Source organism: Muscardinus avellanarius (assembly GCF_963383645.1).
Source record: "Muscardinus avellanarius genome assembly, chromosome: 16".
Lineage (NCBI taxonomy): Eukaryota > Metazoa > Chordata > Mammalia > Rodentia > Gliridae > Muscardinus > Muscardinus avellanarius.
In genome coordinates this window covers 17,899,265-17,912,077 of record NC_137802.1, presented here as the reverse complement: position 1 = coordinate 17,912,077, position 12,813 = coordinate 17,899,265, and the positions used below count along the sequence as shown (strand labels likewise).

Sequence of the window (12,813 nt, the reverse complement as noted above, 5' to 3'; positions counted from 1 at the left end):
TTAGAAATAAACAATGTTTGGAGTTTCAGAGTTACCTTGACCTGGTTGCTGAAACAAAGGCTGCTGAGCACATCAAAACCCTGGTTTAAACTATTAATACCTGTGATAGTCATAAAAACTGGGGCATGATGGTGCACACCTGTAATCCCAGAAATTTGGGAGGTGAGGCAGGAGGACCAAAAACCAGAGGCCAATCTGGACAACTCCGTCCCCAAAACAAGAACATAATAATAATATAATAATAACAACAACAACAATAATAATTATAGACTGAAGATATAGCTTAGTGGCAGAGCACCACTGGGTTCAATCCATAATAATGCTCTCCCCCAAAAAACCTCTAGATGCAATACTAATATAAACCTCTAGATGAAATAGAGAAAAGTTTTAAGTTTGATTTTTATTATGATACAGACAAGCAGCCAAGACAAAAAACTAAATATTAAGCCAGGCATGGTGGTGCACACTTGTAATCCTAGTACTTGGAAGGCTGAGACAGGAGGATCCAGATTCGTGGCCAGCCTCGGATACTTAGCAAGTCCCTCTGCAACTTAGTGAGACCCTATTTCAAAATAAAGAATAAAAAATCGGGTTGGGGGTGTAGCTCAGAGGTAGAATGCCCTTGGGTTCAATCCCCAGCACCACAAAACAAAACGAAAGTAAATATCATTGACCTCTTACCTACCATGTGCGGTTTAGGAGTGCCATCAAAAGCCCCAGAAAGCTGGGTATCTCCGTACTTGGGAGACTGATACAACAGGATCACGGGTTCAAGGCCAGCCTCATCAATTTAGCCAGACCCTTAAAACAACTTAGCAAGACCTTCTTTAAAAATAAAAAGGATTGGCTGGGCATGGTGGCGCACTCACATTTTTAATTCCTGCGGCTTGGGAGGCAGAGACAGGAGGATCGCACAGGTTTGAAGCCTTCCTCGCTGTTTCCCTGTTTCCAAATAAAATATTAAAAAATAAAGGGTTCCATCCCCAGTACCACCAAAAATAAATAAACAAATTAATTAAATTAATTAAATAAATAGGATTGGAGCTGGCTGTGGTAGCACACGCTTGTAACCCCAGTACTTGCAAGGCAGGTTCTCAGCCAACCTCAAGTACTTAGTGAAGCACTCCACAACTTAGTGAGACACTGTTCCAAAAAAAATAAAGAATGAAAAATAGGGCTGGGGATTCCATCCCCAGTACCTCAGGGGGAAAAAAAATTAAAACATTAAAAATTAAAAAAAAAAAAGGATTAGAAGTGTAGCTCAGAGGTAGAATGTCCCTAGATTCAATCCCCAGTACAAAATAAGTAAAAGGGTGGAGGTGTAATTCAGATACAGGATGCCCCTGGGTTCAGTCCCTAATACCACACACACACACACACACACACACACACACACACACACACATCCAGGCATGTACATCTGTAATCCCAGTATTAAGAAAAATGGGAAATGAGGATCACAAGTCCACCACCAGCCTCAGCAACTCAGTGAACCCCTGTTTCAAAATAAAACAGGGCTAGAGGTATAGCTCAGGCTAGTAGAATGCCCCTGGGTTCAATCCCAAGTACCACACACAAAAAAATTTACTTCAACTGTTGTCTATGGGCAGCTTAAGTTTACTGACACTTTCAGATACCAAAGACAACAATATGCCAAAGAGTATTTACTGGTTCTAGATGTCACCCAAGTAATTTTTAATGTACCAGATGTTTGTTTTAACTTATCCACATAACAAGCTGTTTATTCAGAGATATAAAACTTAAATTGGTAATTCTTGTCAGAAATTAGAACTCCTTAGTCATTTAAAATTTTTCAGAATTTTACAGAAAGTCAATTTAATAATTTCAAAGAAAATGAGAAAAGGGAAATTTTAATACCTTTATTTGGGGACAAAAACCAGTAAGCAAATCAAACAAGCTTTGGAGAAGTTTAACTTCAAATTATTCAGTAGGGAAGAGTGAAAGAAAAATCTGTACAGAGTATGACCAAGCTATAGAGGTGCTGAAAAGAGAGGTTAAGGGAAAAATGCATGCCATCAGTCACTATTGTACCAATATTGGGAATGGCCCGGGAAGATTTGAGAAAGCTCTGATTATTAATAGATATATTTCAGAAATAACTGTGTCAAAATGGCAGACCTGGAGAGAGAAAGGCTTGGCTTTGGTCAGGAAACAAACAGCTATTGAAACTTAGACTGACTTAGCAAAGAGTAATTAATAAGTCAATAGAAGAGGGGAACTAGGCCTTTCTCTAAAGACAGACCTACATGATTAGATAAGCTAGCTAAGATGGTAGGAGGGATCGACCTTCATGAAAGGAGACACCTTGCTGGGGGAGGTACCTTACAGGGAGGTTTACTACATCAGAATTATGTAAACAAGATGGAGGTCATGGGTATAAAAAGTCCGGTCCACGTGCTGTATCTTTGGGTGGTGAATTGGCTCAGACCAACCCCCCCATGCCAGAATGGCATGGGGCTGTAACTATCTTCTGTATTTCTATCTTTTTAATAAACTTCTTTAAATCTTCAGCAAGCGTCCGAGCTATGTATATTTATCTTTAGCTCAGGACAAGAACCCGCGGTTTTTCTGTGTTTTTCTGTTTTTGGGTTGTTTTGGGTTTTGTTGTGGTTTGAGGGAAATTGTGTCCAGGACCCTAACAGGGGTCCCCGGGGACAGTTTCCCCAAAAACCATATTCTTACAATCCGTAACAACGATTATGTTGGTTTGAACTGATTATCAGAATAGATATTTTCAAGCAAGGCACAGTGGCACATGCCTGTAATCCCAGGACTTGGGAGGCTTTGACAGGAGAAGCACATGTTCAAGGTCAGCCTCAGCAACTGTGTTAGGTGCTCTAACTTAAAGAGACCCCATTTCCAAATAAAATATAAAACAGAGCTGGGGATGTAGCTCAGAGGTAGAATGCCCCTGGGTTCAATCCCTAGCACTACACACAAAAGAATAAAATGCTTTCATATGATATTAGACATATACATTAAATTTATTATAGAACACCTTCACAAAAAATACCATTCTCAGTTTAAAGTGGTACCTTATCAACTCAAAGTGAAAACAAATTTTATTTCATTTTATTGTGTGTATGGGGGGTACTAAGAATTGAACCCAGGTACTTAAAAAATTTAAACATCACAGTATTTGGGAGACTGAGAAAGGAGGATCCAGGTTCACGGACCGCTTGAGCTACTTTAGTGAGACCCTGTTTCAAAATAAAAAATAAAATATAGGGCTGGAGGTGTAGCTCGAAGGTAGAATGCCCTTGGGTTCCATCCCCAGTACTGCAAAATAAATAAACAAATAAACAAACAAACACCAACTTAAAAAAAAATATGAGTGCATGGTGGTGCAAGCTTGTAATCCCCGTGATTGGAGGTGGAGACAGGAGGATCGCGCAGGTTTGAAGCCAGCCTCGAAAAGACCTTGTTTCCAAATAAAAATATAAAATAGGTCTGGGAGTGTGGCCGGAGGTAGAAGGGCTTCCAGGAACCCCAGTACCACCAAAAAAAAAAAAAAAAAGAGTGCAAGCCGGGTGGTGCACACTTGTAATCCCAGCATTTGGAAGGCTGAGACTGAAGGATCGCGATTCACGGACAGCCTCAGCTAGTGAGGCCCTCTGCAACTTGGTGAGACCCTGTCTCAAAATAAAGAATAAATAATAGGGCAGGGGGTGTAGGTTGGAGGTTGAATGCCCCTGGATTCCATCCCCAGACCCACACACACAAAAAAAATGAGTGCATATAAGTAAATATTTTATGGAATACATATATTAAAAGATGAATAATCACTAGTCTGGAACAGGGTTTCCCAAAATGTGGTCCTCAGCTGGGCGTGGTGGTGCACGCTTGTAATCCCAGCATTCCAAAGGCTGAAACCAGAGGATCTTTTCGTGGACAGCCTCACCTACTTAGTGAGGCCCTCCGCAACTTAGTGAGACCCTGTTTCAAAATAAAGAATAAAAATATGGCAGGGGATGTGGCTCAGAGGTCAGATGCCCATGGGTTCCATCCCCAGACCCCCCCCCCAAAAAAAGTGGTCCTCAAATTAGCAGTAATTAGTATCACTTATTAGAAATTTGTATTTTTTGTTTTGTTGTTTTGTGCCTATATGAGGGGGACTAGGGGTTGGGGATAGAACTCAGAAGCATTCTACCTTTGAGTTATACCCCCAGCCCTTTTTATGTTTTTATTTTTTTTTTTGTTTTGAAATAGGGCCTTGCTAAGTTGCTGAGAGTTTGCTAGACTGCTGAGGTTGGTCTGGAACCTATGATCCTTTTTATCTCAGCCTCCCAGGTACTAGGATTATAGGCATGTGATATCATGCCCAGCTATAAATTTGTGTTTCTAATAAGCTTGTAGATGATACCACTAGAAACCTTTACTGTATTCTGATGAGCTCAAAAATACTGTGATTAGAACCAGGCGTGGTGGCGCACACTTATAAACCCTGCCTTGGGAGGCAGAGACAGGAGGATCGCGCAGGTTCGAAGCCAGCCGTGTTGGTGTAAGAGACCCTATTTCCAAATTTTAAAAATATTTAAAAAAATAGGTGTCTGGGAGTATAACCGGGAGGTAGGAGGGTTTCCAACCCAGTACCACCAAAAAAAAAAAAAAAAAACTGTGATTAATCACTTTTCCAGGTGATTTTGACCCAAATTAAAGTTTGAAAGCCAGTGTTCCAGACTAGATCAATAGGATTCAAAATTTAATTTGCATCTGAATTACCATGGAAAATTTGTTAAAATACCAAACAATGGGCCTTAATCCCAGTTTCTGACTTAGCAAATGTGGGATGAGAGAAAAACGTACCAACTTTTCCAGGTCTGGCTTAGCTGAGATGGTATCTCAACTGTTAAAGAGGCACTGAGAGTGCTGGGCCTGATGGCATCTACCTGTAATCCCAGTACTTGAGAGGCTGAGACAGGAGGATAGCAGGTTCAAGGACAGCTTCTGCAACTTAGCAAGACTAAGCAACCTAGGGAGACCCAGTTTCAAGAAAAATAAAGTAAAAGCCAGGAGTGGTGACCCACACTTGTAATCTCAGTACTTGGAAGGTGAGACAGGAGGATCACAGGTTCTCAGCCAGCCTCAGCTACTTAGTGAGGCCCTCCACAACTTAGAGACAGCCTGCTTCAAAACAGAGAATAAAGAGGGCTAGGGTATACCTCAGAGGTAGAACACCCCTGGGTTCCATCCTCGGTACCACAAAATAAGCAGAAAGAAAGAAAAAGAGAGAGAGAGAGAGAGAGAGAGAGAGAGAGAGAGAGAGAGAGAGAGAGAGAGAAAAGGAGGAGGGGAGGGAGGGAAGCATGCAGGCAGGCAGGCAGGCTGGGTGTGGTAGTACATGGTTGGAATACCAGGACTTGGGAGGCTGAGACAGGAGGATCACAGGTTTGCTGCCAGCCTAAGCTACTTAGTGAGGCCCTCTGCAACTTAGACTTGTTTCAAAATAAAGAATGAAAAATAGGACCAGAGTGTAGCTTGGAGGTAAAATTGCCCCAGGTTCAATCCCCAGTACCAGAATAAATAAATAAATAAATAAATAAATAAATAAATAAATAAATAGGGCTAGGGGTGTGGCTAGGGGGTAGACTGCCCCTGGGGTTCAATCTCAAGTACCAAAAAAAAAAAAAAAAAAAGCACTTAAGTTTCATGTCTCAGGACTATTCTTTCTATATAGCCTTCTATATAAAATATCAACACTTAAGGTCAAAAAATAAGAAAAGAATCTGAATAACATTATCCACTTGTTTTTCGACTCCATTCTTAACCCTAGCACAAAAATAGTATTTTTTTGTCAAACAATTTAAGTCCAGCCAGGCATGGTGGTGCATGAGAAGGAAGGCTCAAACAGGAAGATCACAGTTTAAGGACAGCCTCAGCAAGTACTGAGACTCATCAACCTAACAAGACTGTTTCAAAATTAAAATAAAATAGGGCTGGGGGTGTAGCTTGGAGATGGAATGCCCCTGGGTTCAATTCCCAGTTCCATACACACCAAAAAAATAGATAGATATAAGAACACAAACAAATCAAGGTTTATTCAATGATAAAATTAACAATGTACTCCCAAGAAACTTAAGATTTTAAGGCAGTTTTAGTATGGGGGTTGGGGAGAGACATAAACTTACCCTCTTTGGCCAAATATAACTCCTTAAATTTTGCTCTCTTTTGATTAAATTCTTGCTCAAGCTGCTGTTGTGCACGTAAAAACTCTGCATTAATTTTTTCCAATTCTGCTACCCGTTGCTGAAGAGAAACTGAAGAAGTAAATACTAGTTAACAAATATTTTACAAATTAAGTAACAAGAAATATTTCAGTGCACAATACTATACATGAAACAAGCAGCCAAGCTCTTTCCAAGATCCATTATATTCTAGGAAAGACACTTTTATTAGGCTTAATATACAAACTGTGAATGTGTCGTGTGTAGTGAAAGAGCATATACACAGAATGGTGTACAAATTCCAAATAAAAGCTTAAGTTCTTTTATATGACAAAATGTCAGTCCACTTTTGGCACTGTTAAATACTGGATTATTTGAGGTATTCATCCCACAAGTAAACCCAATGCCAAGACTGCTATTTCCTACATCTTAAGCATGATGAAAAAATGTAATGGGCCATCTGATTAAGTCAGCCATACCAGCAGGAACTATTCAATTATTTTAACATTTAAACATCTATATTTTTTATAAGCTTTTATTGTTACATTCTAGTCTCACATCAAAATGTAGACTACGTCACATTGCCAGTGACATAAATGCACACAGCACTCAGTGCCTGCGCCCACTGCCTCCCCATTCCTCTCCCTTCTCCATACAGAATACCGGGGTTGACACTGGTATTTTCACATATGTACACATAGCCAATGGTAGTAATTCCTACAATGAATCTCACTCTGTCCCCTCCCCTTCCCTTAGACCACCTCCCTGGCTTCAAGTTGTTTGTTTATCTGGGTACTGGGGGTTGAACCCAGAGGCATTCTACCATTGAGCTACACCCTTAGTCCTATTTTTATTCTCTATTTCAAAACAGGGTCTCACTGGGTTGCAGAGTACCTCACTAAGTTGCTGGAGCTGGCCACGAGCCTGTGATCCTCCTGTCTCAGCCTCCCCAAGTAATGAGATTACAAGAGTGCCCCACCATGTCCAGCTCTGGCTTCAAGCTTTTAAATGACCTGTTAATAGTATGATGAAATCTTATTCAAACAGAAAAGATAACTGAACTCTCAAATACTGGAAAACAACGAGCTGAGGTTTTCAAATCAATGTTGATCGTGGTGTGGCAAGAACTGGGACACTTGTTTTTAGAGAAGGGCTCTAAATTTGGCCACATCTCATTAAATGACTGTCTACAGAGGCCAAGCATAAGCCCTGGTTTGGTTGAAGCAGGGGTGTGTGTGTGTGTGTGTGTGTGTGTGTGTGTGTGTGTGTGTGTGTGTATTGCTGGGGATTGAACCCAGGGACATTCTACCTCTGAGATATACCCCAGACCCTATTTTATTTTTATTTTGAAACAAGGTCTTGCTCGATTGACAGAATCTCACTACTTGCTGAAGCTGTCCTCAAACCTGCAATCTGTCTCAGCCTCCCAAGTACTGGGATTACAAGCATGCACTGCCACACTTGGCTGAAGCAGATATACCTGACCTCCTCCTATGCTCTAACAGCAATCCAGCCTTAAGGCCTTAGTTACAATCCCTTCAAGGGATACACAGCAGCATAATTTAGTCTTGTCAAATTACCTAGAGGTATCAACTCCCTACTATAAACCACCCTAAACAGTGATGACTTACTTAGTTTTAACCAAGATCTGAGTTTATTTTCGAGGGCTATTTCCTCCCCCAAACCATCTCTCAATTCAGAGTTAGTTTTCTAATGCTTAGAAAAAAGACTGCAACCCTGTGGGGTAGCAAATATCTATGACCCCAGTATTTGGGAGGCAAGAGATCACAGGTTCAAGGCCAACCTCAGCAATTTAATGAGACCATTTTAAAATAAAAAAATTCATCAAAGCCAGCCTCTGCAACTTAGCAAGGCTCTCAGAAACTTAGTAAGACCTGTTTCCAAATTAAAAAAAAAAAAATCAGTCTAAGGGTATATATAGTTTAAGGTTAATCCCCTGGTTTCAATCCCCTACAGTACCAAAGATAAATAAAAAATAAAAGGCTGAGGGTATAGCTCAGAGTTTGATTTCTAGTATCAAAAACAAGAAAAAAAGACTAGATTTATATATAATAGAATACCAATATAATAGAGTACCAGTGACTTATCTATAATAGAATTATGGCTCATTAATTTCTTTGCACAACTACTTTGAACAACTATCCCCCTGACAAAAAATAATAAAATCAGTAGCCATTCATTCCCATACCATCTCCAGATTAGGTTCATTACAGACTTAACAGTATTAAGGCAATCCCTGATAGAAAGAGGAAATGACCACTGCTTTGAGTTTCATGTTGTTAAAGTAAGAAGTCATTTTGAAGCCAGCACTTGGGGGGCTGAGATAAGAAGATGGAAGGTTTGAAGCCAGGGTGCAGTAATTTATCAAGTCCCTATTTCAGAATAAAAAAAATATAAGGCTTAGGGTGTACCTGAGGTAGAGCAACTGAGTTCAATCCCCAGTACCACAAAAAAGAGGGAAAGGATTACGTTTATTTCATATTTATCATTTGAAATCATGAAGGAACTTTGTTATCAGTACTTTATTTCTGCCAGTATTGTCACTGTTAAATTCCAAGTATTAAAATAGGTAACTTTTCCATTCAACACTTTAATATCACTGGTAGCTACTGATTACTGTTAACTCTGAGGAATCACAAAAGGAGATAACCATGCACAATGTATCTATACTTCAAAACATCAAGCTGTAAATATTAAAAACAAACAATGTAATCCATCAATTTAAAATAAATAGCAAGATCCTCTATTCTTACATTTCTCTAACAACTAATTATATCCCTACCCCCAAAAGCTATCTTCCACCAAATCACATGTAGACATACACAAAATGCTCATGCCACTCAGCATTACTAAATTTACATTTAGATCAAAGGATGCTAATAAATCATCCACAAAAATAAAAATACAGCTTTTAAAATTTCAGCCACCTGAGTGTGGTGGTGCACACCAGCAATCTACGCTATTCAGGAGATAGAAGGATTTCAAGTTCGAACAATTCGAGAGAGACTGTCTCAAAATAAAATAAGAACCGGGCATGGTGGTGCACGCTTGTATTCCCCGCGCTTGGGAGGCGGAGACAGGAGGATCACACTGGTTCGGAGCCAGCCTTGCTGGCTTAAGAGACCCTGTTTCCACATAAAAAGGTTAAAAAAAAAAACAGGTCTGGGAGTGTAGCCCATGGGAGTGTATCCCGGAGGTAGAAGGGCTTCCAGGAACCCCAGTACCACCAAAATAAATAAATAAATAAGAGCTGGCTATGTTACTAAGAAGAACATTTCTACATTCCTGTATTCAATCCCTAGTACTGGAAAAAAAAAATGTAACCAAAGATTAAGTGTATTTCCACTACTCCTAAGCCCTTGTGCTTTGACCATAGTCCAGACCCAGTCCACACCCACAAATCTGGCTCTCTCAGACTTTAGGTCAGTTTTCAAATCTAGGAATCATGCCACTTGAGGGTGTACTGAATAAGTTTCTTTTTCTCATTTTGGTTTTGCTATTAATTTGAAAAGTAATAAGTCATCTCAAGTATTTCTAACAAATTGTGATTCTGTATAAAGGCCAAAATAACTGCTTTTTATTTTTAAAATGTCTTTACTATAACATCTAGAAAAATCAATTCATCTTGAACAGATAGCAAGAAAAGTTTACAGACAGGAATATCATTAACGCATTATCAAGTGATACAAATCAAAGTGAAAATAGCTCTCATCACATAAAATACTGCATTATTTTTCTAATATTATGATTAACAGTTCACAATAATTAGCTAACTGTTCAAGTAAAAAGTACTTAGCATAACATATCAAAAAATTGGTATTAAGCCAGGCATGGTCATGCACCCTTGTAATCCCAGCATTTGGGAGACTGAGACAGGAGGATCTGGGTTCGCAGACAGCCTCAGCTATTTAGTGAGGCCTTTTGCAACTCAGTGAGACCCTGTCTCAAAATAAGGAATAAACTAGGTGTGGTGGTGCACGCTTGGAATCCCAGCACTTGGGAGGCTGAGACAGGAGGATCGCACAGGTTTGAAACCAGCCTCAACTACTTAGTCAGGCTCTCAGCAGCTCAGTGAGACCCTGTTTCCAAATAAAATATAAACTAGGTCTGGGAGTATAGCCTGGAGGTTGAAAAGCCCCTGGGTTCCACCCCCAGTACCACACACACGAAAGAAAGAAAGAAAGAAAGAAAGAAAGAAAGAAAGAAAGAAAGAAAGAAAGAAAGAAAGAAAGGGAAGGAAGGAAGAAAAATAGGGGCTGGGAGTATAGCTCAGAGGTACAATGACCCTGGGTTCCATCCCCAATATCACACACACACACACACACACACACACACTTGATGTTAGCTGTTATTAGTAAACGAGTGGTATTTATTTAATGGGAGAAAAGAAAAAAGCAAATAATCAGGTGACTTTGTAGGCACTCACAAAGGACCAGCAGTCACTTCCAACCTCATGACTCTGACTCAGCTCCACACTTAGCACCCAGCTCATACTCTTCCCTACTGCCATATATCTTCATAGCATCATGAACAAATCACTTCATATTAAAGCCATCCTTCAACAACACTAAATTTCAACAATACTGTATTCAACAGTAGGTATTAAAAACACTTCTGATGGTAGAGTGGTCCCCAGAACTGCACGTACGCACGCGCACACGCACAGACACATCAGATCTCAGTTTGGGCTAAGGATGTGTCTCAGTAGTAGAGTGCTTGCCTGGCATACATGAAGCCTTAATGTGTACCAGTTACTGGGGTCCCATCCCCATCACTACAAGAGAAAAATAACTAAACCTTCTGGATTTTACCAGGTGATAGATTTATTTTATCAGCTTCTGTTAATCACTCCACACGTTCCACATACTGTTACCTCACTGGAGTAATAAGAAGGGGAAACTATTGCAGTGGCTTTGTGTGTGTGTATGGTACTAGGAACTGAACCTAGGGACATTCTACAATTAAGACCGACACCTCTAGCCCTTTTTAATTTTGAAACAGGGTCTCGCTAAACTGCTCAGGCTGGCCTCAAATGTGTGATCCTCTCAGCCTCCCAAGTACTGGAATTATAGGCCTTTGTACCCTCAGCCCTATTATTATTTTTTTTTTCTTTTTTTTTTTCTTGCAGTACTGGGGGTTGAATCCCAAGGGCATTCTACCTTCGAGCTATACCCCCAGCACTATATTTTTTTATTCTTTATTTTAAAACAGGGTCTCAGTAAGTTGTGGAGGGCCTCACTTAAGTAGCTGAGGCTGTCCACAAACTGTGATCCTCCTATCTCAGCCTCCCAAGCACTGGATTGCAAGTGTGTGTCACCACGTCCAGCTTTATTCTTTATTTTGAAATAGGGTTTCACTAAGTTGCAGTAAGGCCTCACCAAGTTGTTGAGGCTGGCCAAGAACCTGCGATCCTTCTGTCTCAGCCTCCCAAGTATTGGCATTATAAGCATGTGTCACCATGCCCAGCTTACACATTCCTTAAATATCAGGCTTAAGGAAACAGAACAAAAAATTTGAATTCTCTGCCTGTAACTGTACTGGCATTACTAATGAAAACTATTCTATTTCAAAACCTGGCTTAGGACTCTAAGAATTCATTGTCAGTAGAATTTAAGTTGAGCCTTCGTTTTATGCTTGAATTTCGCTAGTATTTGTGAAACTACTATATTACACTATTAAATCAATTAATCTGATATATATGACAATTTTACTCTAGATAAAATGCTAATAGAAAAAGTACATCTGTTCATAGGCGCCCAAAGTGGGCCAAACAGTGTTAGGGGAATGTTAATGAAACAAAATATAGATACATAAAAGAACACAACTTTGCCACTGCATCTGTTTCTTCACTTAAATAAGATAGATTTCAGAGCCGGGCATGGTGGCACATGCTTGTAATCCCAGTACTTGGGAGGCTGAGACAGGAAGATCGCAGATTCAATTCCAGCCTCAGCTACTTAGTGAGGCCTCAGCAATTTAGTGAGGCCATTTATTCAAAATAAACAAAAAATAGGGCTGGGGGTATAGTTCGCAAGTAGAAAGCCTCTGGGTTCAATTCCAAATTACGCACATACACACACACACACACAGTAAGATTTCCAGTGGGGCACCAAGTAATTTTTCCTGAAAACAGGGTAGTTTTCTGAAACCACCTACTTAGAAACCTTACTAACTGAAAGCTCTTTTCATTTTTAATTTAAAAATATACTACAATATTCTTTTTTTTGTAGACTGGACACATATTAAGAGGTCTATTCTCCAGAATAGATTTATAGATTCAATGCAACCCTAATTAAAATTCCAGCATGCACTTTTTGTAGAAACTGATGAGCTGATTCTAAAATCTATATTACAAATTTAAAACATTTTGAAAATAAAAGTTAGAGGGCTTACATTACACAAGTTCAAAACCTTTAGTCTACTGGGCATGGTGGTGTATGCTTGTAATTCCAGTACTTGGGAGGTTGAGAAAGAGTCACAGGTTCGCTGTCAGCCTCAGCTACTTAGTGAGACCCGCTGCAACTTAGTGAGATTCTGTTTCAAAATAAAAAAAATTGTTCTGGGAGTGGAGCTTAGAGGTAGAATGCCCCTGGGTTCTATCCCCCGT

At 39.8% G+C, this 12,813-nt stretch overlaps 1 protein-coding gene across 4 annotated transcripts in view; it reads right to left on the bottom strand.

The window, feature by feature from the left end:
• Window positions 1-12,813, bottom strand: part of RABEP1 (rabaptin, RAB GTPase binding effector protein 1) — a gene marked incomplete at both ends in the record, with an annotated part of 120,002 nt that overhangs the window by 78,343 nt on the left and 28,846 nt on the right. For 3 of the 4 annotated variants that reach the window (XM_080712196.1, XM_080712197.1, XM_080712198.1), the window contains one exon: window positions 6,150-6,278. The exons of the other annotated variant lie outside the window; for it this stretch is intronic. In XM_080712196.1, the coding sequence (XP_080568322.1) occupies window positions 6,150-6,278 (129 nt within the window). The remainder of the gene's footprint in view (window positions 1-6,149; window positions 6,279-12,813) is intronic. 4 annotated transcript variants of the gene reach the window in all.